We start from the raw sequence: 24,046 nt of genomic DNA, 5'->3' as shown, positions 1-24,046 counted from the left end.
CGTTTGGACGAAGTTTTCACATGCATTTCCAACGCTGGACTCCAACTCAACACAAAGAAATGCCATTTTTCCCAAAAGAACATCAGAGTGTTGGGCCACCTTATCAGTAAAGATGCCGTTCGACCAGATCCCAACAAGGTTGCTGCCGTGCTTCGCTTCCTTTGCCCCGAAAATCAAAAACAATTAAGAAGTTTCTTGGGCCTGGCATCCTACTTCCGCCACTTCATCAGTCATTTTGCTGCCATGGCGTTGCCACTGCACAAGTTGCTGACGTCGGGCACTGCTTTCCCTTGGACAGACGACTGCAAACTTTCTTTCCAAGCCCTCAAGCAAGCCTTAACAACCGACCCTGTATTGTTTCACTTCGATGAGAACGCACCAACTTATTTGCACATCGACGCTAGTGGCCATGGGATTGGTGCTGTCCTTATACAGCGTGATACCTCTACACAAGAGAGAGTTGTTGCTTATGCCAGTCACGCATTAACGGCTGCCGAAAAGAACTACTCGATAACAGAGCAGGAATGCCTCGCAGTAGTTTGGGCCATACAAAAGTTTCGACCATATCTTTATGGACGCCATTTCACAGTCATAACCGACCACCAAACCTTATGCTGGTTGTCGTCAATGAAAAATTTGTCTGGACGCCTTGGTCACTGGGTGGTCCGATTACAAAAGTATGATTTTGACGTTGTCTACAAGTCTGGGAAAAAGCATCAAGATGTCGACACTCTGTCTCGCTGCCCCCTGCCACTATTATCTTCGAGCACGTGTCTCTATTGCTCGCCACTTGATAGTGAAACTAAGTCTCCACTTACGTTATTACCTCTAGCGGTTACTGGCACCTTATCTTCCAATTGCGTCCCTCAGTTTGCCTCGTGTCAACGTTCTGATCCCTACTGCAACAGCATTATCCAACGCATGTGCGGGACTACTTCTGCAACAAATGCCAGATTACATCGACAACTGCGACTATTTAAGCTCGACAACGATGTGCTGCACCGCTACATTTACAACTCCGATGGACACCACTGGGTACCTGTTCATCCACGGTCGCTGCGCACACAATTACTTGAAGCCTTTCAGGACGGCCCATGTGCTGGCCATTTGGGTTTCCACAAAACATACCACCGCGTTGGGAGCCGTTTCTTTTGGCCTGGCATGTCTACCTTTGTGGCCAAATACGTCGCTTCTTGCGGCGGAAACGATCTACTTCGCCTCTTCCTGGCCGGTTACAGCCTATCCCATGTCCCGAGACACCTTTTGCCATCGTTGGGATAGACCTAGTCGGCCCTCTGCCCATAACGCCGGCAGGTCATCAATGGATTGTGAGATCTGTTGACCATCTCGCACGTTACGCAGAGACCGCTCCTCTATGCTCTAGTTCGGCCTCGGACGTTGCAGACTTCCTTCTGGATGCCATTGTGCTGCGTTGCGGTGCACCTCGTGTACTGTTGAGTGATCGCGGCAAGACTTTCATGTCAACAATGATCGAAGAAGTACTCGGAGCTTGTGGCACAGTTCATAAGACGACATCCGCATACCACCCTCAAACAAATGGCTTAACAGAGCGATTTCATCGCTCACTAATAGATATGATATCAATGTATATCGGGCAAAACCATGACAACTGGGACAAATATTTACCTTTTGTGACGTTTGCTCACAACGCCACTATCCAACGAACTACGGGGTACTCACCTTTCTACCTAGTTTACAGCCATTCGCCGACATTCACCATCGACGCTGCTTTCTTCAATGCCCCAACTAACACCTCGGCCAGTATACCCGAACAGTTCGTCTCAAGACTTGACGAATGTCATCAATGTGCTCGCTTCAACACAGAAGTCAGTCAGCTAGACCGCAAGCAACGTTACGACATCTCTCATCGATACGTCTCCTTTCGTCCTGGAGAGGAAGTGCTCCTTTGGATGCCCATTCGTACACCCGGTTTATGTGAGAAGTTTCAATCTCGCTTCCTTGGACCCTACGTTATTAATGAACAAACCTCCCCCATGAACTATCGCGTTACTCCCATGGAGGTTTCTTCCGACCATCGTTATTGTGGTTCGGAGATCGTTCAAGTTTCTCGTCTCAAACGATTCGTTCCGCGCCTTCTTCCTGGCTAAGTCACGGCCTGGTTGGCCGCTTGTGTGCGCTGGGAAATTAGTGTGAGCATTATTCATACGCTTCATATTCTCATCTGTACATCTCATCACCGTTTTGGGGCCTGGTGGTGGGTCTCTCGCTCAAGAGAATAAAGAAGAGTCTGACTGCCTAAATCTTGTCTCACAATATATATATATATATATATATATATATATATATATATATACACAGGGTGTTTCAGCGAACTCTTTCAAAATTTATTTAAGGTTGCCTGTGGCAGATAGCCAAATTCTAGTTAATGAGCTGGTCTACTCGAAGAGGTGGACATTATTTGCAGAAAAAGTGAAACGTATAATTGACTAATTACCAAAAATTCACTTAAGTTTTTAACTAATTACCTGATGTCCCATATTGCAATTTACAAATTGTAGCCGTGGAGTTTTCAAGGCGGATCCACTTGGAATTAATTCTCAGGATGACACCAGTTCGGAGATATTAATTCCCGAACTTTGCGGAGAAATGCATTGGCGTTCCAGGTACTTTTGTGCTTCAATGCGTAAAGCGACGTTTTGTTAAGAAACTAACTGGAACGCCAATGCATTTTGCCGCAAAGTTCAGGAATTAATATCTCGAAACTGGTGTCATCCCGAGAATTCGTTCCAAGTGGATCCGCCATGCGAACTCCACGGCTACAATTTGTAAATTGCAATATGGACCATCAGGTAATTAGTTCAAAACTTAATTAGTGCATTTTTGTTAATTATTAGATTATGCATTTCAATTTCTTGTGCAACTAAGGTCCGCCTCTTCGAGCAGACCAGCTCATAAACTAGAATTGTGCTATCTGCCACAGATAACCTTTAAAAATTTTTGAAAGTGTTCGCTGAAACACCCTGTATATGTTCTCATGCAATAAACACTCAGCGCTATGTTCCGTCTGTTTCTTTCGCCATCCATGTGCTTCTGCGCTACTGTGTAAATAAAGCATTGCAGAGTTATTTACCATGTGAGAAGCGTCTTCAACCTTTCCACTATCCAACAGTGCGTCCAGTTCATGGTTTGCATCCTCACTGCTGAGGAGAAATGTCGGATGGCCCCCTTCACAGTTGCCACATACTGCTGGGAGCTTTGACCAAATCGTAGAAACTAAGGCAGTTCACGGTGAGCAAAAATTAGGCAGCAGCACGATAGTAGCATCGAGGCACGAAACAATGTTTTCGCACCATGAGTACACATATAGATTCGCTGCAGCACAAAAAGAAACGAGCGCTACTTCCCACAGATCGGGGCGGACGGCGTCAATGAAGCAGCAGAGCCGGTGCGACTCGCATCGGGCGACGTGTAAATGACAGCGCGTGCCCCCTCGCGGCTCCCTGCCGGCGGCTTCAATGCAGGCGCTGCGTGCATTGTGTCACACTTCCCCATTCTAGCCACTGTACAAGTACAATGCGCTCCTGGCATCCATTGAGCTGCCTCTTCTACTTTCCAGACGTACACACAGATAGAATCACTTAGGTGCACTGTGTATGCGAAATTCAAAGCGTAATGGAATAGCGTCTTGCATGTAAACTACACTATTACGCTATAGACCTCCTGCTATTCATTAAATAATTAGTACTAATAGGTGCTACTAATCAGCTGTTGTAGCAATCAGCAGGCCTGTCGGTGCACTTTTTTATTTATTTATTTATTTATTTATTTATTTATTTATTTATTTATTTATTATTACCTCAAAGGCCCCACTGTGGGGCTTTGAGGGATGGGTGATCACTTCAGTGAAATGTGGACTCAATGGCAGCCTTGAAATGATGTGGATTGGAGTGGTGCACGGCGTCGGCGGAAAGGTCATTTCAGTCCCGGGCAGTCTTCACAAAGAATGAATGTAGGTCCGCAGTGGTCCGGGCAGGCGGAGGGTACACAGATTTTCATGACGTAATCGACATAATTCATGGCGTAATTAAAATAGTAGGAATAAACCCAAGGCACCTTCTCTCGCAAAACTGCTTCTGTGCAGCTTTTTTCCCGTCATACCCAGCCACAAATGCACATTTCTCATGTATCATGTGGTTGATAAGCTCAAACTCTCAGCACTTCATTTTGGATGAAAAGATAAATGAAGCTAGCACTATTTTCTTTCATCAGAGCACCACATTCACAAGTACAATGTTAAAACCTACATGAGCTTTGCTCACTTGCAAGCAGACTTGCACATTCAAGGCACATTCTCACTGCAGGAACCGTGCATAAAAATGTATTGGCATCACCAAATAAAATTTGATGATACGGGCCATAAACTCCTCAAAATGCACACGGCATCCAACACGCACAAGAGTGTTGCAAAAAACACCGAGACTGCAGCAAAACACGCATGTGTACACACCACCAGACCACGTGAACAGCCGCACGCCGCCCCATCCGTGCTGTGCTGATGGAGCAAAGTGCAACAGCAGCGCCACAAGATGCTAGAATCGGTTGGGGGGGGGGGGGGGGGGGGGGGGCAGAGACGAAGCGTGTGGCAGGATATCTCGATGACAACTGACTTTTTTTTCTTTTGGTGCCTTCTCGGAGAGGCGGTTTCCCTTTCTCTCGTTTGTCACGCTGGCAACTCCACGGCTCACCTGCGGCACATTCAGAGTTTACCACAGTGGTATGTTTGGTGCCAGGCCACGTTTGCATAATGGGGAGTGAGACTGCAGTTGTTCTAGCTGTTGCAGCAAGACAGTAGACGTGCGCCAAAAGGTTTCATACGAGGACATTTAGTGTGCTGTCGGATTCGCAAACACTAGCAAGATGAGTGGAACAAGCTACACCTAATACAGCCTTGGCTCAGACTGTGTAACAAACTTTTCAGTTGGAGCAGCGCACTGAGAATCACCTATATGTTGCACTGGCTTAGATAATGAGGCACCATTTTTTCAACGTTTATAGGTTGCACACCCCCTTCGTGTTTTTTTTCCCCAGACTTTCTATACTTTACTCCTATCCTCGTTGATAGAAGCAGCACTGGCAGATGGCAGTGTCAACAAGGTTGCTTAACAGTAGCTTGTCATCACTATGCATAACAGGCTGCCTTGATATCTTCTACCCCTTCAGCTTAAAGTACATGATTCCATTCAATATTTTCAAATCTTTTTTGCAATTTTTCATTCTTATGCAGTTTGCTTGGCACTATAGAGCCTACGAATATTACCTCTTAAACAGTACTTCACAAGGTACGTAATCATGAATCATAGATATTTGTCATAGCACTATATGGCCTTAGATGCCTTTGGGCCATTAAACCCTACGAATCATCATTATGCCTATGAACAACTTTCGTTTCTGTGAACCGTGGCTGACATGACCTATATGTGGATGTGTCAGCCATGGTTTACAGAAATGAAATTCTGCACAAGCAGTCTTCATTAATGGCCTGGTCGGGTTCAAGCAGTGCAATTCACCATGAAGAGTTTAGTTTTCTTGTGATGTTACTTGCATAGTGTTCATATACTGATAAGCTTTTCTTCTCTTTGAACATTCCTAGTTGTTCTTTCCCTGTTGTCATCTCTGTATCTTGTCATATTTCACATAAGCTTTTTCTTGGAAGTTGGACACTTATATTCCAAACTAAATTTCATTGAGGGCTTTACAAAATGGTGATCATTGTATGTTGATAGGTATCATTCATGCTAGTGATGAGTATTTGTTATATTTTGTGCAAATAAATTATTTAAGTCTTATTAGCTAACTTTTATTTAACTTAGCTAATCAATAAGTTGTCAATGCAAAAGTTGAGGAGCATGGTAAGAAATGACCAATAGCAGCAAATAGAAAGCCCGTGAAATGTTAAAAATGCTACGTGACAATGCATCCATGTGCCAGGGATTGCAGCTCTCTCAGACATAAAGCTAGCTTATCACACTGGGAAGGAGCCTAAACCTGTCATGATCTTTGGTCCTTATCAAACGCAAAGCCCTCTCTTTCAGTGTGCTGACGAGATCACAAAGTTTACGTTTTAGAATGCTGCAATTCCTGGCACACGGACTTCCTTTCATCATTATAAACACAGAGGACAGAAAGAATGAATGAACGAACACAAGCACTGACTTCGAACTGAGGGTTTATTAAAAAGGTATTTATAATGTATTTGTAATGGATTACCAACTAACCCGGTCCCACACATTGTTTCTTTCTTCATCAGAAAAGAAGATCACACAAGACTTAGGTTTCATTAAGCGCTGCTGTTGGTCATTTCTCGACATCCTCTACAACTTTTCAATTGACGTCTTAATAATTAGGTACGTTAATTAAAAGTTAGCTAATCAGACCTAAATAATTTTTTGTGCAAAATAAAAAGATACTCATGACTATTATGAACAATCATTTGTCCTGTCCTTACTCACATTTACAACTTGATTCTATCATCTGGTCAATTTCCGAAAGACATGCAAATTGCTTGAGTGCAGCCTGTGTTTAAAAAAGGCGACAAAAACTTGCTGGGCAATTATCGTCCAATTTCGATCCTACCAGTATTTTCAAAAGGCATTGAAAAAATAATTCACGCTAGAATAGTATCATATCTTGACAAAAATAATTTGTTAGGCGATTTCCAACATGGCTTTAGGAAGCATCGTTCCACCGAAACAGCTCTTTTAATTCATAAAGAAACAATTCTACAGGCGTTCAGCGATAAAATATTACTTATGGGAATATACATAGATTTTTCTAAAGCATTCGATCTTGTAAATCATAAAATTTTACTCGCTAAGCTGCTAGCTTATGGTATCCATGGTATCGCCTTGGAGCTCTTTGAATCTTATTTATCGCATCGAGCACAATATGTCGAGTTGGAAAGGGAGAAGTCCAGTCTTCGGGCTGCAAGAGTTGGAGTTCCGCAGGGAAGCATCCTTGGACCACTCCTGTTCATAATGTTTGTAAATGATATGCCAGCAAGTTCAGTACGGGCAAAATTTATTTCTTATGCTGATGATACACCAATGTTTATTACTGCTATGTCAGAAACTGAACTACAGCTTCAGGGGAACAGAGCGTTAAGAGAATTTAAAGATTGGGCTGATGCAAACTGTCTGCGAATAAATGCCAGCAAGACAAAAGTTGTTGTCTATATGCAAAGAGGCAAAAAATTACGAAGTTCAATAAACATGAAAATAGGTACGGATCAATTAGAAATTGTTAACACGGTCTCTGTCTTAGCGGTAACATTCGCTAAAGATTTAAGTTGGAATGATCACGTAGAACATGTAAGTAAAAAGCTATCATCTGCTGTAGGCACAATAGGTCGATTGAAATTCTTTCTTCCTGTTAAAATTAAAATTTTACTTTATAATACTTTAGTATTGTCAGTTCTGCAATACTGTAACCTCGTTTGGGGCACTACTAACAAGGTAAACCTTATGAAATTGCATTTGCTCCAGAAAAGAGCAGTGCGATACAATGCCAATGTCCCTCGTTTATTTTCTACGCCAAATCTGTTCTCAAAGTTTGAAATCTTGCCTGTATTCTTTTTATACAACTATCGTTTCATTTTGAGCTACAGGTCATATTTGAAGTCTATTGCAGATGATCTATTGCAGATGATCTATCTATAGCAGATGATCTATTGTGTTTTCTCTGGCCGATTTAAAAGCAAACCGTAGCATCCGTGATACTAGGCATAAAGAGGAATGGCACGTCCGCACACCTCGGACCAATTACGATAAACAATCATTAACACATACAGTACCCATTCTACTTAATCAACTCGCACAGGAAGACTTTGATCCTTTATGCAATTCCAATAACGAAATAAGACTATTCAGTCAGTTATGCCAAATAGACTAGTATGTCATAAAAGTTTTGTTTACATATTGCAGTCATGAGTGCGTGATAGCACACCTGTACATACGTGTATATAGATCTGTGTGCATTGCTTGTGCATATGGTCTGTATCTGCATGCGTGTATATAGGTATAAATGCGAAATTCTATGTGTATATAAGTATATATGTCTTTGTGTAATTTTATACTAGATTTTCTTTTGTTGAAAGTGCATTTTGTTTCCAATATTACTTTGTTGCAAGTGTTGCATTTTTCGTAATGTTTCTGCAGTGCTCTGCTGTCAAACGTATAAGGGGGCGGGACCCTCCTCAAGCTGTACCTCAGCTTTTAGTCCTGTCTCCTCTTTTTCAATGTGAAAAGAAATAAAAAACCATTCATTCATTCATTCAATGCTCATCAGCATACAGCTATTGTTGTTCACATAAAGCCTTCCATTATTTTTTTATTCTTTCACATATACACCGGGAGAGCCAGTGTATATGTGGGGACACTTGTGTATGATGTATGGCACATTTTCCAAGCTTTGAGAGCAAAGCAGAGTGGTGCAGCAATTTTTGCTCTATTTCAAGCTGCTGGAGTTGAGTTGTCAAGCTGTACAAATGAGTTGTTCATTCCTTCTTGGCTCTATCAAAACACATGAGAAAGGTATGCAGCTGGACGGAAACGGGAACAGCAAGATGTTATTGTGAGGAAGTGACAAGCATGATGTGTGCCTGTTTGAGACAGCATTTCAGTGTTCGTAGTAGGTTGGAACATTTCCAGCTAGTACATAAAAAATGTCACAGTTTCGCCCTAAGGGCGAAGCAATGAATGCGATAGCAACACAGCAATGTCATACGAAGTAAGGTGAGCGGCTTTGGTAGCAATATGAATTGTAGTAAACATGAGCTGATTAAGTAATCAGGTGTGCTGCGGCGTAAGTAGACCGACATGAAGAGAGACTCGATGACCACGAGAAGGCGCGTGTGAAACGGTGGTGTTGATGAGAAGCGCTTCCCGTGGGCAGCGCGTGCGAAGGGACACACCTGTAGCGCTGCACTGCCGATCCGGGCAGCATTGCATGTGTAGCGTGCGTTGGAAAATGTGGCCCGACTATTACGAACTGAATGAACAAGCGTGGTGTGAGCGCGCACAAACACGAAGAGATCACACTGAATGACAGCAGACAACGACTGTCAAAATGCTGGCAGCAAGCATACGCCGCAGCGGGCGAAGGTACGTGCGGTCTATCGCTTCAACGGAAACTGAGCGGCGAATGCACGGCGCATAAAGGTCAGAGCCGGCGCTGGCTTCCTGCTTCCTTGCTTGCGCGTGGGAGATTGAGTGCGTTCGCTCTCCGTGATAGCGCGCGTCCCCGCACGCTTCCGCTCGGGCATACGGCGCGCGGCGAAGATTTTATCTATAGGGAACCTCACGGCGACGGCGACGACGACGGCAGAAATCCGGTTGAAGTGTCCATATAATTGCTATCGCAATAAAATAATTTTACCACTTAGGCGTTCCTACTCCTATTTTTTTTTAAAGAGAGCTTCATTTTGTAGCATATCTATTTATTTATTTATTTATTTGCAACACCTCAAAGACCCGATAGAATGCAGTTTTACATCCCATTATTGGCAAAAGAAGTACATGTACTGTCATTGTGCATAAAAATAAGCTGCATTGTAGATTCTAGCAAAAAGCTGCAATTGCATCATTGTTAACATTCTGATTTTGTGAAATGTATAAATATACATATATTATTTTCCCCTTCTAACAGTAGTCAGAAGCATAGGTGTCACCCCCCCCCCCCCCCTTACTGTTCCGGGGGATAGGCCCCCCACCTGGAAAATTGCTTTTCAGCTGCATGAGAAAAGACCACACATACATGCCAGCATCATCTCTCATCCAATTGTGCAAAAAAACTACTATTTGTGATTGTTTGTATTATGAATTAAGAAAGGAAGAGAATTCTGCTAGCAGTAAAAAGGGTTAGAATAGGAGAAAGTAAGAGCGAGGACAATTTTGTGTATTGTATTCGCAATAATGACTATTAGCACAATTTACTCGGGTACATGATGCATCGGTAGGGTACATCATGAGTGCATGCCAGCTAGTGAACAGTATAGGCCATTGTTCTCACAGTGACAGGCCATTCTGGATAGAGTGAGATTACAGACAGGGTGATTTGAGTTTGGTGCTAGCATTGCTTGAATCTTATTTAGCGGCTAATCATGGAACAACTCCCAACTTTAGCTATCATGAATGTGTTGGCTTTAGACTTGCATAAAAAACGCCCTAAGTATTCCGCTGCACATTGACAAAGTGATTTCCTTCCTCGTGGTTGTTACCATGATGGAAACCTGTACAAGTGGGCCATTATGTTTACTCAGGTAGTTGTTCACGCCATTTGGTAGCAGGGATAACATGTGCAATCACACCACTGCACACTACCTGTGGACCAAGCAAATTTACATAAATTTCCTGTTGTGGGACCATGGCGAAAATCTGTACAAGTGGCCACATGGGTGGAAGTATACTGATGCGTTTGCCTCAGGGCTGGTACCAGTGCAACATGCCATTGTGGACTTGAATAAGGTGTGTGCAACACAAGCTGAAAAACACAGCATCAGGACCAGAGTTAATGGGCATCCCAGTGTGTGTTGGACACACACCATGCTATGACACGAGATGTCAGTCAGGCATGTGGGACGCCAGCTGGTCTCGTCATCCAGGTGGCAACTTCAAGACACACAGAATTCAAGTGGATGCTTGTAAAGGCTGTTGCACTTCATGCATTGTCGCATATCTCTGGTTCTCACTAGTTTTTATAGTTTGTTGAATGGTGTACTCTGGTGAAGGAACAACATCATTACACAAAATGTCTGCATAATATATGGTGGTGATTCATTATAGCCATTACTTTACTACATGTACACAGCTTTTGATTGGAATTGAAATGCTTTTGTTGTGTCTGTTGTCTGTACTAGGAAGGTTTTACTTCTTTACCCCTTAGTTTGTATTTTTGATGAGTAATGTTAAAGTGAAAGTTTATTCCTTTTCAATAAAAAGAGGGCACCAAGACAAAAGGCAGGAGCCTGACATAAAACAGTTGGCATTGTGCTCAAGCACTTCACAATGAATGTTACAAGCATGTAAACAAGATGACGCGGTAAGTCAACATGCATCAAATTTATACAAGAAATGTAAAGAACTGGAATGCATACACAACCTATTGCATATGAGAGATATAAACTAAAGACATAATTTTTTGCAGATATATAAACAATGTAAGTCATAAATCATACTACAATATTTCAAAGCTGACACATGCATGTCAGAGAAAACTGTTTCAAAGGTAATGAAATAAATTTGAAGTTGAGACTCTCCTCAAGCTTCTGATATTAAGTGAAAAGTTGGGTGCACTTGACATGAAGCTGGATGTAGCAATCGATGTAGCTAGCATTTCATGTTGCAGCTGTGAATATTAGACTCATTAACTGTGGTGCAGCGTCACATGCATGAAGTTCACAATGGCTCTAGCTACGCAAGTCACTGTAGCCATTTGAAAAGGCCTTTCCTTTCTGGCCAAAACAGCTTGTTTTACTTTTAACGAACCTGTCACAAGTACATTTTGGAGCTGTTAGCAGAATTTTTAAAAAACTGAGCATGTAGCTACCATTGGGTGGCAGTGCAGGTTCTGCTACAGAGGAAGCCTAGTTTAAATGCCTAAAACTCTAGGATCGTTTGGCACTGTTTTTGGTAGAAAGTGTTAGCTGTTAAGAGGTTAAAGGGGCCCTGCAACACTGTTTGAACATGGTAAATAAACCTGCTTAGTCACTGTCATGAACACCTGAGTCTAATATTATTCTCACAGCCTGGAGTTCTGTTCAAAAGCTCTCTCCTTCAACTTCCTGCCACTTGTTGCACACTTTTAAACAATAGCCATTGACTAGATTCCTTAAGACATCTGTGATAGGGCAGTGAAATGAAGGATCATGCAACATAACCTTAAGGCCATACCAATACACACACGCAGTGCAGCCATCTGCCTGTGCAGCTGTGCAGCGACAGGCAGAGCATGGCAGCCATTATTTCATGTGGGTAGAATGGCAAAATTGCGAGGGCATCTTGGACAATGAAAAGTAGGTGAGAGCACTACGGTGGGGGCAGCATTTCATTGCCAATAGCTCTTTTGATGTAGGTACATTAAAAAACATTTTGCTACAAGAGATTCATGAGATGCCCCTTAATACTCAACACATTCCATGCTTTGCATAAAAGATTTGCAGGGACTTGTTCAGTGCCACAACACACTGGTAGCAATATGGTTGCTTTGTTTGCATTTTAGTAAGCTTGCTGATCCTGTGGGGACAGACATGGATGAATAAAGTTTGTCCGGTTGTGAGAGTAAAGATTAAACTAAACTTGGCAAAGTCATGTGTCATGATGGGAGTGAGGAAAAATTGTGTATGTGCAGTAGTACTTCTCTAATCAAAGGCTGGAAATGTATAGTGTTTCTGGATATGAATTGCTTTATATAACAGAAAGTTTTTGCAAAGCTCTGGAATTTTCGATGTCAGCGCTTTTTTTATCTTTACCCAGGAATTTCGCTGCCTCTTCAAAGATGACTGCGAGGTGAACACACGAACACGACGTTTCTGCCAGCGGTGCCGCCTGCAGAAATGCTTTGCCATTGGCATGAAGAAAGAATGTATCCTGAGTGAAGCCGAGAAGCGTGAGAAGCGTGCCAAAATCGAAGAGAACCGCCTTAAGCGTGCATTGCATCCACGGCAAAGAGCACAGCTCTCTGAGGATGATGATGAGAGCCCAATCAAGGTAGCGCGCTATACATCTGAGCTTGAGCTGGCAAGCAATGCAGGGCCATCAAGTGGCCAGCAGCCCAAGGCAGACCGGCCTGACTCGTGCTGCTCAGACTTGGAATCCAGCAGTTCTGACTCATCACAGCTGCCATGGCGTGACCAGTGTGGCTCATCGCAGGTGGTGCATGACCGGGCCATCCGTAGCCAGTTCTATCGAGTGCCAGGGTCAGATGTACTGACCGAGGCTGAAACACACCGCATCCAGGAGCTGGCCACGGCCAACCAGGTGCTCAAGGTGCCGCTGGCCTGTGATCCTGAGCCCAGCCTGGTGGACGTGATCAACATGACCGACCATGCCATCCGGCGCCTGATAAAGATGTCCAAGCGCATTGCCGCCTTCAAGAGCCTCTGCCAAGAAGACCAGGTGGCACTGCTGAAGGGCGGCAGCACCGAGCTCATGCTGCTGCGCTCCGTGATGTCGTACGACGCTGAGCGCGACTGCTGGAAGGGACCTGATCCGCGGCTCATGTCTATTCGCGTGGATATCCTCAAAGAGGCACGGGGCAATGTTTATGAGGAGCACAAGCGCTTTATCAATGCATTCCGACCTGAGTGGAGGCTAGATGAAAACATAATGCTGCTGCTCAGTGCCATCACACTGTTCACACCTGAGCGGCCCAACCTGGTGCACCGGGACGTGGTCATGTTTGAACAGGACACCTACCTCTACCTGCTGCGGCGATACCTGGACACCCGCTACTCGGGCTGCGAGAGCCGCTCGGTCTTCCTGCAGCTCATCCGCAACCTCGAAGATATGCGCACGCTTAATGAGAACCAAGTCAGCATACTGGTGGACCTGAACCCCCATGAAGTTGAGCCGTTGCTTATAGAGATTTTTGACCTGAAATAGGAGGCCGTTATTGAAGTTGCGCTAAGTTCTGTCATCGTGATATTCAAATACTGGGCAGCAAAGCTGTCACATTGTGGAATTAAATACATTCTGCACTTATTGCTCTTACTGTGCAAGTTAAGAAATAGGCCACAGGAATTCTGCAGTGATTCTTGCGTACGAGATATGATTGGAAGCAAACGGTGACCAATGTAAGACTTCTGGTCGTGGCTGCAGTGTACCCGTCCATGTCTCTTAGTATAATAATCTCGCACCCTCCTCCTAGCTCATTAATGTCACTTGATATGCATTCGAGCATTTTTTTTTTTCTCTTTGGCATTTGCTCCTGTTCACAGGTATACAAAGCAAAGGAGAGTCTGCTCTCCTGCCACTTTCCCTTTAAGCCATAAATGCTCCTTGCATTCCTCTTTGACCCTTTGCCAATTCATACTTTTATGAATGAATGCCCCAATTCCACCCCCTTTTCTGCTGCCCTCTGTTCTATTGCAATATTCTCATGCATAGTCAGGATTTCAGGGTGGTTGCTCTATGTCCCTAAGATGTGTCTCCACAAACCCGTATACCATCAGCTTTTCCTGCCTTAGTTGCTCGTCTATCTCCTCCCACTTCAGCCTATTCCTGCCACCTTGCATGTTAATATACCCTATGTCCGAATAACCTTGCCACTGGTGCTTACGTTGTGGGGATCGAGGTGCCTTCCCGCGCCTCGTCCCCCAGCTCAGAGCCGAGCTCCCGAGAGGAGCGGGGCGGCAAAGCCGCCGGGCGTACCCGGACAGCTGGTATTGCTGCGGGCATGTTGGATACGTATCTGCTTGACGCTGATAAAGCTCTCCTGCGCTATATCCCATCTGAAGAGACTCCCCAGGAGTCTTTCAAGGTGGTGATACCCCGCAGTCTAAGGAAAGCCACCCTGAGCTATTTCCACGACTCCTGGGTGGCCAGACATGCGAGTGGCTTTAAGACTTTCCAAAAGTTGTGCCGCTCCGCTACCTGGCCAGGCATGAAGCGTGATGCTCTTCACTGCGCCCGCTCATGCCCCGTGTGCCAATGAGTGAAGCCTCGCGCGGGCGAACCCCCCGGGCTCATGCAGCCAATCGACAGCCAGCTACCCTGGCAAGTCGCGGCCTGTGAAATTTTGGGACCTTTTCCCAGAAGTCGGCGAGGCTACGTTTTTCTCCTGGCTGTCACAGATCACTTCACGAAATGGGTTGAACTTTTTCCCCTTCGGAAGTTAACGGCACATGCAATCTGGGACAAGTTGACCGAGGTCTTTATATCCGCTTCGGCTTTCTGGCGGAGCTGATAACGGACAACGCGTCCTACTTCACGGCCAAGGTGTTTGTGAATGCTTGTGCCACCTTTGGCATTAAGCACCGCAAGACAACCACGTATCACCCACAGGCAAACCCGACAGAGCGGATTAACCGGAACCTCAAGCCCTTGCTCGCGGCCTTTGCCCTGTTGCGCAAGCCGAAGTCCGAGCAGCCACGAAGGTTCCATGGGTGGTGCCGTGCCAGGTGCCGAGAGGAGGAGTTATCCAGAGAGATCAGAAAACTGTTTTATATACAAAATGTACATTATTTTACAAGAAGGGCTCCATGATATTGGAGCCGTCTACATGCGAACATCATTGCATGTTGTAGCGTTTACATCTCCGAGCGTTCTACATGGTCGAGCGTCGTCACAACACTCCAGTCCCGCTGTTTTATCCCTTTCGTTTCCCTCTTTCACTCGACAAGGGAATACACTTTAGTTCTTTTAGCCAATCACCATCTTGGACCAGGTCGCCATATCCCGAACATGATGTGCCATCGTTTCCCGTCGGGCTCCGCCTCCAATCTTGCCTGGTCGCCCCCGAACACAGGCAGCGGTTGACACCTTGGGAACCGAACGTTGATGTGGCTCCCACGGGATTGCTAGACGCTGGCCCTTTTCAAGAGTCGCCTCTCCGTAGCGGTCAGTTCGCGGAAGCCACCATTTCCAGGCAGGGCGGTGGCTGTTGACTCGAAAGGGCTCCAGGTTGGCGCGTCACAGTCGGCGGCGGGCCTCGTCATAGTTCGGGCGGCGCTGGTAATTCACGGAAACACACGAAGGGCGACGTTGCCGTTTCAGCTACGCACGAGGCCGAGGACCCATTGCAGTCTGGGGACTAATTGCTCATCCATCAGTCCCAGGTGACTGACGGTGACACTTCCCGGCTGCGAGAAACGACAAGCGTTAAGTGCCTTTAATATGTTCACGCCTGTCGATGAGGCCTCCTTTGTCCCGAAGGACCGCCAGACACAACAGCCCAGCAACACAGGGATTGGGATGTCTGTCTTAACGAGATAGGCTTCTCCTTGCGGTCCACGGTGAACCATTCGACTGGGTACACGCCCGCTTTTCTCAACTTCGGGAGAGAGCTGCCAAACCCTATGGACCGCGTTCTGCGGACCGGCAGCAGGGCGTGCGCCACGAAAGCCGGCCTCTCCGGCTACGCGGCGGAACTGCGCTCACAGATGGACGCGGCCCTTGACCTGGCCCGTTCCAACCTGGTAAAAGCACGAGCTGGACAAAAAGCCCAGTACGACCGGTCACATAGGGACGTGCACTATGGTGTCGGCGATCTCGTCCTCAGACGCGACCATGTCTTGAGTGACGCCGCCAAAGGCATCTCTGCCTCCCTGTCGGCCAAATGGTTGGGCCCGTACCGAGTGGAGACCAAAATGTCCCCTCTGGTATACAAGCTGGCTGACTCCCAAGGGAGACCAGTCGGCGGTCCAGTTCACGTCTCGGACCTTAAACCTTTCGTTGCCCGTAGCAACGACTGGGGAGAGGAGGAGGCGGTCAACGAATCGCAGGCAAACCGTGACACGGCTGGCCCCACGCCACGCCACCGGTACAACCTGCGGAAACGCACCTAGGCAGACTTTCTCCCACTAGCAGGTAGCTGGGCCGCTATTTTGTAGCGATGCCTTTAAAGTAATAATGCCTTTTCGCGCTTATCGCGCTTTGTCAGTGGTCAGAGCGACGGTCCGCTCACGATATCAACGTTGATAACGCGAGCGGACCGTCGCTCTGACCACAAACAAAGCGCGATAAGCGCGAAAAGGCATTACTTTAAAGGCATCGCTACAAAATACCGGCCCTGGACTTCATTCCCTACCATGCCGATGAATTGAGAAATGTAGCTACGGTCCGAGGGCGCACATCGAAGTGGTGGCAGGCCCATGCGGCCTAGTATACCCTCTTATGTGTTGCCCAAGCCTCATCCTGGCAAACGCCCCTTCTTGGGCAGTCAGCCAGGCGGGCAACTTCCTTGGCACGCCGGCTATGCCGGGGGGCTTTCCTGTCCTTTCCCTTGTGTCGTCAAGTCTTCTCCCTGTTCCTGGCTTCACTGTGCCACCACTATTCCTGTCCATCAAGCCAGCTGTCCCTGGTCCTACCATGCCAGCCTGTTGCTGACCACGAAGCCAGCTGCTCCTGGTCCTTCCGCCACGACTTACTCCTGCCTTTGGGGGCCACAAACGCGTGCCAGCCTTGCCTCCTGCTGCCTAGGCTGCCGCTAACTGCGGCTGGTCCGCCCAATCAAGCGCTGACCCCTGGCCGAGGAAGGTCACTCCGGCTTCCGCTGCTGACCTGGCTGCCGGTCATCCCGGCCTGCTGTTCCCGCTAGCGCGCAATCCGGAGGGCCCTGTGACCTCCGTGGTGGCTGCTGCGCCAAAATGGCAGCCACGCCTCGCGCGTTCCTGGCTGCTCCTGTTCGGCGGACCTCGAGTGTTGCTGGCTGAACCATGGTGCTGCCCCGCACCGTCCTTCCTGGGCTGCCGACTCTTCCTCCTGGCAGTGGGTCCTTCCAGTGTGCGGAACTTTGGTCGCCAAGGCAAACCCCTGGCATTGTGTCAAGCGAAGCGACGTCTTCGCCTTTTCGGACTGCTGGGGCCCCTTCTCCCTGCCCTGGTCCTGAGGAAGACGACGACACCCTCTTGGACTTTGCCCCGTTGGCTTAGCCCTCTTTGGCTGAGTCAACCTTGCCACTTGGCCTCGGTCAGCCACTTTGGAGGCTGGCCTCGGTCTTTAGGAGGGGGGAATGTGGGGATCGAGGTGCCTTTCCGCGCCTCGTCCCCCAGCTCGCGTGTGGCGCTTACCTCGGTCCCCAGGAATCGCCGCCGTAACGGCAACATGGCGGACACGGCTAGCGCGCCGGACCTACTTTCCCGCGCAAACCGTGCTTCTCGTGCTTCTCCCCCCCCCCCCCCCCCGGGGATTGGACTTGCCCCGCGAGAACACGTCACTGGGACGCGCCCTGATTGGCCTCCCGCGCGGCGGCCCCCGGGCACCCTCTCCACCCGAGCTCTCGTCCGCTGAGCACTTTCTCGCCGCGGCAGATCCTCTCAGGCCCGCAACGAGGTGGTTACATGAGACCTTTGTTCTCGCGACTCCTCGTTCTCGCGCTTGGCGGACCGCTACCCGGTTAGCCCTAGCGCAGCGGGCGCGCGTACTTGATCGGTCTTGCGGTGAGCCTTGGCCCGTAAGCGCCGTGACTGTCGCACTGTGCTGTATCTTGGGTGAATAAACCCGTGTTTGTTGACGATCTGACTCCGGAGCCTTCCCTGCGCCGTGTCGGAGAGTCGACAAACCCTGCCGTAGCGCCTTTGTGCGTTGCGGAGTCACAGAACACCCATACAAACTTGCGGAGTGGAAGAGCGTCGTGCCCTTTCCTGACCGTCGCTCGTAGGGTAAGCCAATGCCTCTTTTACTAGATGCCTGCCGTGTCGTCCGATAAACCCGGTTCCGTGCCCTCTCCCTTTTTTCGTCTCCGCGAAACGGCAACGAGCGCTGCTTGTGGCGCACGCGCGAGACTAAATACCGACCACAACATCGCCCAAAGTTAGCGGTATAGAAAACATGCTGGCAACTCTGGGCTGCTCACCAAAATTAGCTCTTTCATGTACCCAGAATGGAGGCCGAAATTCCCTAGTCAAGTCGACCAGTTGAACAGGCGAAGTGAAACTCGCTGTGCATATTTTTTCGCTGCTGCCCATATGATTAATGATGGACCCGCCAATGCGCATTGTTCTGTTTATAATATTTTCTGCGTTTGTTTGTTTTAGCCAGGATTGCGTTATTTCGCGAGCGCTCACATGAATTCACGCGTAGATTGTTAAATCAACGACTTCATCTTCGGCGATGCCTTATGTCTTGTGTGGCATGTGCGATCATTTGGATGAATTCGAATCGTCTTGGTGGCGACGATTGTTGACCCTTTTTGTGTATGCAAGTGGTCGATTGTGCGTGATAAGGAATCGGTTGGTCGCATTAACCTGTGTGTGTGTTTATTTGACCAGAAATTTAGTTCGCTCCGCCGTAATGCTTCAGGCTCTTTCTATGTTCTCAAATTGCGCAATCTGTTCACATCTGTGCGCCCACTAACCTCATGATTCCAAAAAGTCACGTTAGAAACACGAACTTTCCGTTTTCTTGAACCAGTAAGCTGTTGCCGGTTAGAGCTACGGGAAGTCCGCGTGGCAGGTCGAAAAAGTAAGGCGACTGTTGCAATGCACCTGTAGATCGTGAGCGCGTTTGTCAACGCAGATTATAGGCTGACTTTATTTGAACTTGTGAATCGATAAGTCGCGCAGTGTGTGCTGCTATGAGATGCAGAATATGCAAAGGCACAAACGGAACCGAGATCGAGTTTTCTCAGACGTGCAAAATTTTTACAATAATCGGTTCAGGTCAGCCTGCTAGCTGGAACCGTGCAGTGCTGATGACATGCTGATTGCAAAATAAACTGCACCACCATAAGCTTAGCAACTGCCTTGCGGAATAGATAGCATTACATTTGATAAATGTTTTGAGCATCAACAAGATCGAACGACCTACAGAACGCTGATTTACGCACAGCAAGATATGTCAAGGACGGGTGGGAGGGCAGGTAGGTGAATGGCCTCGAAGTCCAAGCAGAAAAAAAAAATATAGGAATGCTAGGCGCCGCCACGCCGTTCAAAAATCAGATGAATGTTGAAGAGTGCGACAGTGACTAACGTAACAGAAAATAATTTTAAGAATGGGGGGGGGGGGGGGGGGTATAAAAGGCGTCAAGAACGATTCGAGAGAGCGTCTCGTCACTGCCCGATCGCTCAACACCAGACGGCCGTGGCCAGTCACCTAGCTGAGGCTCACCCACAGAACACCCATACGCTCACCTACCCTGTCGTTACACGTGCTAACTTAGATTTCTCATAAATAAATGCAACATAGTTTCATTTCTCTTCAGAATAAGCTGCAAGTGTAAACCTTGCGCCCACGTTCATCTCCTGCGTGCACACATGTTGAAATCTGGCGCACGCACGTACGAGGAGGTGGAGGCGATAAGAAGGCGAGCGCGCACGCAGTCGCGTGACTTCACTAGGGACATCTCCGCCTCGCAAATCTAGGGAACCGCACAAGACGAGATCTGGCAACACTGGTGTGTTCTGGTGGGGATTTAGTCGCTCCCGTGGCGCACGCCTGCAACCTAGATCACGTGCTGCGGCCTCTGAGAATACTATAGCATCTCTTACCGTCTCGGAGGCGGCAGGCGCGATCAATGCGCCGGCGGAAGTATTCGGCCGCCGCCGCCGGAAGTTCAAAAGGCAACAAGCGCGGCCTCACGGAATTCATGCATAACTAAGGGAACTGCCGCCCCAATGGGAAAACGAGCGACGCGGCAGGCATCTAGTATAGGAGGCATTGGGTAAGCCCTGTGCAAACCCATCTCCACAACGTCTATTTCTTCTCCTACAGACTCTATGTTTCATGAATCTTGGGGCCTCTCCGGGTCCGTCTTTATCTACACTGGTGGCCTCAGGGCTCTGGGTCGCCCCCAAAAAAGCCGTAGCTTGGCGCCCTATCCTAACCCTCCTGACCGATGGATGGATGGATGGATGGATGAGGCTGAACCCTTTAAATCGGGCGGTGGCATACGCCACCTAGCCATGGCTATTAACATAATTTGTACTTTGTGGTGGGTGAAATTTCACCCCTGCCTTAATTTTATCCACCAATCAGATAACCTCTGTTTGGTTATTTCTACCCGCTTAAAGTCTATTTTGCCTTCACTGTCCCTAAACCCCAATGCTTTGAAAAAATCCGCCCCGTTGCCTTGCACTGTAGGGTTAAGCCCCTTACAGAAAAGTATGAGGTGTTCAGCCGTTTCCTCTTCTTCTCCACACGCACAGCACAACGTGTCTATACCTTGGTACTTGACTCGGTACATCTTAGTCCGCAATACTCCCGTCCTGGCTTCAAACAACAAAGAGCTTCCCCTAGAATTATCGTAGATATTTTCTTTGGCAATTTCTTGCTTGAAAGTTCGGTATGTGCCCAGTGCTGATTTCGTCTGCATCCCTGTTTTCCACAGACCCCTCTCTGTTTCCTTAACCTTTTTCTTAACCGCTGTTTCCTGGTTTGCACCCCTCCTGCAGTCCAAATATTTGATTGACAGTTTTCTGGTCAGCTTCCTCCATTTTGTATCAACATTCCTCATGTACAAATAACTGAAAACTCTCCTTGCCCACCGCTTTTCTGCCATCTCTCTCAATCGCTCCTCAAATTCTATCTTGCTGCTGGCTTCCCTGCCCTCGAATGACGTCCATCCCATGTCACCCTGTACCCCCTGATTTGGTGTATTTCCGTGTGCTCCCAGAGCCAGTCTACCTACCCCTCGCTGCTTAACTTCCAACCTTGCTCGAACCTCTGATCTCATGCACAGGACCGCATTGCCAAAAGTCAAACTAGGGACCATCACCCCTTTCCAAATCCCTCTCACCACTTCGTACCTATTGTAATTCCACAGTGCCCTATTTTTCATCACAGCTGCATTTCTGCTACCTTTAGCCGTCACATATTTTTCATGTTCCGTTAGGTACTCAGCCCCATTGTTTATCCACACTCCAAGATATTTGTACTTTTCCACCACCTCCAGCGTAACCTCCTGTATCCTATGCTCGCTGCCCTGATTATCATTAAAAGTCATGACTGCCGATTTTTCTTTACTAAACTTCAAACCTAAGCTATCTCCCTCTTTACCACAGATGTCCATTAATCTCTGCAAGTCTTCCTTGCTGTCAGCCATAAGTACAATGTCATCCGCATATATCAGTCCTGGTAATGACTGTTTAATCCATTCTCCCTGCTTGAAATAGGAAAGGTTGAAGCCAAGTCCGCTCCTCTCTAATTTTTTCTCTAATCCTTGTAAATACAGCATGAACAACAGAGGTGACAGAGGGCACCCCTGCCTAAGCCCCTGCTGTATCTCTATAGGCCCAGATATCTTGTTTTCCCATTTTATAAGCACCCTGTTACTTTTATAGATATCTTTTAAAAGATTTCTTACTCCATCTTCCACCTCTAGAGTGCCCAGTATGTCCCACAAATCCTTTTGGATTACACTGTCATAGGCTCCCTTGATATCCAGAAAGGCAAGCCATAGGGGCCTGTGTTCCTTTTCTGCTATTTCAATACACTGTGTCAATGAGAACAGATTATCTTCTAACCTTCTTTGTTCTCGGAACCCATTTTGTAGTTCCCCCAGCACCTCCTCGCTCTCCACCCATGCCTGCAGTCTGTCCTTTATAATCTGCATCACCACCCTGTAAACCACTGACGTCACTGTTATGGGACGGTAGTTGTTTATGTCGGCTTTGTCCCCCTTTCCCTTATATATCATGCTCATCCTGCTCAGTCTCCACCCGTCGGGGGCTTTACCGTCCATTATCATTTTGCTCACTGCCTCTCTTAATGCTTTCTTAGATTTTGGGCCCAATGTCTTTATCAACATAATTGGGATGCCATCAGGGCCTGTCGACGTGCTACTAGGAACCCTCTTCTCTGCCCTTTCCCACTCGCTTTGTGCCAGTGGAGCCACTGCACTGACTAGTCCATCCTCACCTGATTGAGCACATGCTATGTTTCGTTCTTTAAATTTTTCTGTCATCATTGTTCTTATATGTTCCATTGCCTCATCTCCCTCTAGTCGAACACCTTGAGCTGTAACTATAAACCTCTGCTCTAGGCTAGTCTTATTACTCAAGGAGTTGAGATGTTTCCAAAATTTCTTCGCTGCTTTTCTATCCTTTTTGTTTACTTCTGACAACCATTGGCTCCCCTTTCTTCTGATCTTCTCATTGATCAAATTGGATGCTTCCCTTCTACAGCTTAAGAAGTTGTTCCATTTTCTGCCTACATCAGCTTCTGGTTCACCCCTCTGCTTTGAATATCTGTGTTCCCTGGATGCTTCCTGGCGTTTCTCTATGGCCTTCTTAACCTCCTCATCCCACCAGCTCTTGGGTTTACGTCTTCTGTTCCCTTTTGTCCTGACTCGTACCTTAGTAAGCTCTAGCTCAAACAGTCCTGTTAAATTTGCATATGTCCATTCTGTTTTTGTATCCTCTGAAATTACTTCCTCAATTTGCTGGGTTGCTATTTCAAGCTGCTTTTCCGAGTAAAATATCCCACCTGGTTGTTCATCTTGCCTCCTACCTACTTTCATTTCCCTTCTAAAACTCACCTTAATACGTTTGTGATCACTACCTAGGCTTCTGGAGCCATATTCATCTATGCTCATTACATTTAGCCTATCGTGCATCCTATGTGACATTAGTGCATAATCTATCGTCGACTGCAGGCTCCCTACCTCCCATGTTATGTGCCCTTCACACTTCTCAGTACTGTTGCATACAACTAAGTCATGCATTTCACACATATCCAGCATCATGTTGCCTGTTGAGTCTGTGTACCCGTCCATGTCTTCTATGTGTGCGTTCATATCTCCTAGTATAATAATCTCGCACCCTTCTCCTAGCTCATTAATGTCACTTGATATGCATTCCAGCATTTTTTTGTTTTCCTCTTTGGCATTTGCTCCTGTCCACAGGTATACAAAGCCAAGGAGTGTCTGCTCTCCTGCAACTTTCCCTTTTAGCCATAAATGCTCCTTGCATTCCTGTTTAACCCTTTGCCAGTTCATACTTTTATGAATAAATGCACCAATTCCACCCCCTTTTCTGCTGCCCTCTGTTCTATTGCAATATTCCCATGCATAGTCAGGGTTACAGGGAGGTTGCTCCATGTCCCTAAGATGTGTCTCCACAAACCCGTATACCATCAGCTTTTCTTGCCTTAGTTGCTCGTCTATCTCCTCCCACTTCAGCCTATTCCTGCCACCTTGCATGTTAATGTAACCTATGTCAGAATGACCTTGCCCCTGGTGCTTACGTCTATTTCTTCTACCGATTCTCCGTTTCTTGAATCTTGGAGCCTCTCTGGGTCCGTCTTCGTCTACACTGGTGGTCTTAGGGCTCTGGGTCCCCCCAAAAAAGCCGTAGCTTGGCGCCCTATCCTACTACCTACGCTCCCGCCCGTGGCACCACTGTAGTGAATGCCAT

General features: G+C 47.1%; 1 protein-coding gene across 3 annotated transcripts in view; it reads left to right on the top strand.

The window, feature by feature from the left end:
- Positions 1–13,736, top strand: part of LOC119456325 (nuclear hormone receptor HR96) — a 73,151-nt gene extending 59,415 nt beyond the window's left edge. Inside the window, exons 2-4 of one of the 3 annotated variants that reach the window (XM_049660869.1) lie at positions 5,267–5,321; positions 10,977–11,076; positions 12,510–13,736. In XM_049660869.1, coding sequence (XP_049516826.1) covers positions 11,047–11,076; positions 12,510–13,637 — 1,158 coding nt within the window. In that variant the 5' untranslated portion in view covers positions 5,267–5,321; positions 10,977–11,046 and the 3' untranslated portion in view covers positions 13,638–13,736. The remainder of the gene's footprint in view (positions 1–5,266; positions 5,322–10,976; positions 11,077–12,509) is intronic. The other 2 variants (XM_049660870.1, XM_037718031.2) reach the window with 2 other exon arrangements.
- Positions 13,737–24,046: the final 10,310 nt, after the last annotated feature.

This window comes from Dermacentor silvarum, chromosome 1 (assembly GCF_013339745.2).
Source record: "Dermacentor silvarum isolate Dsil-2018 chromosome 1, BIME_Dsil_1.4, whole genome shotgun sequence".
Lineage (NCBI taxonomy): Eukaryota > Metazoa > Arthropoda > Arachnida > Ixodida > Ixodidae > Dermacentor > Dermacentor silvarum.
Note: the sequence above shows the minus strand (reverse complement) of the source record. Positions and strands in the feature narration are given on the sequence as shown.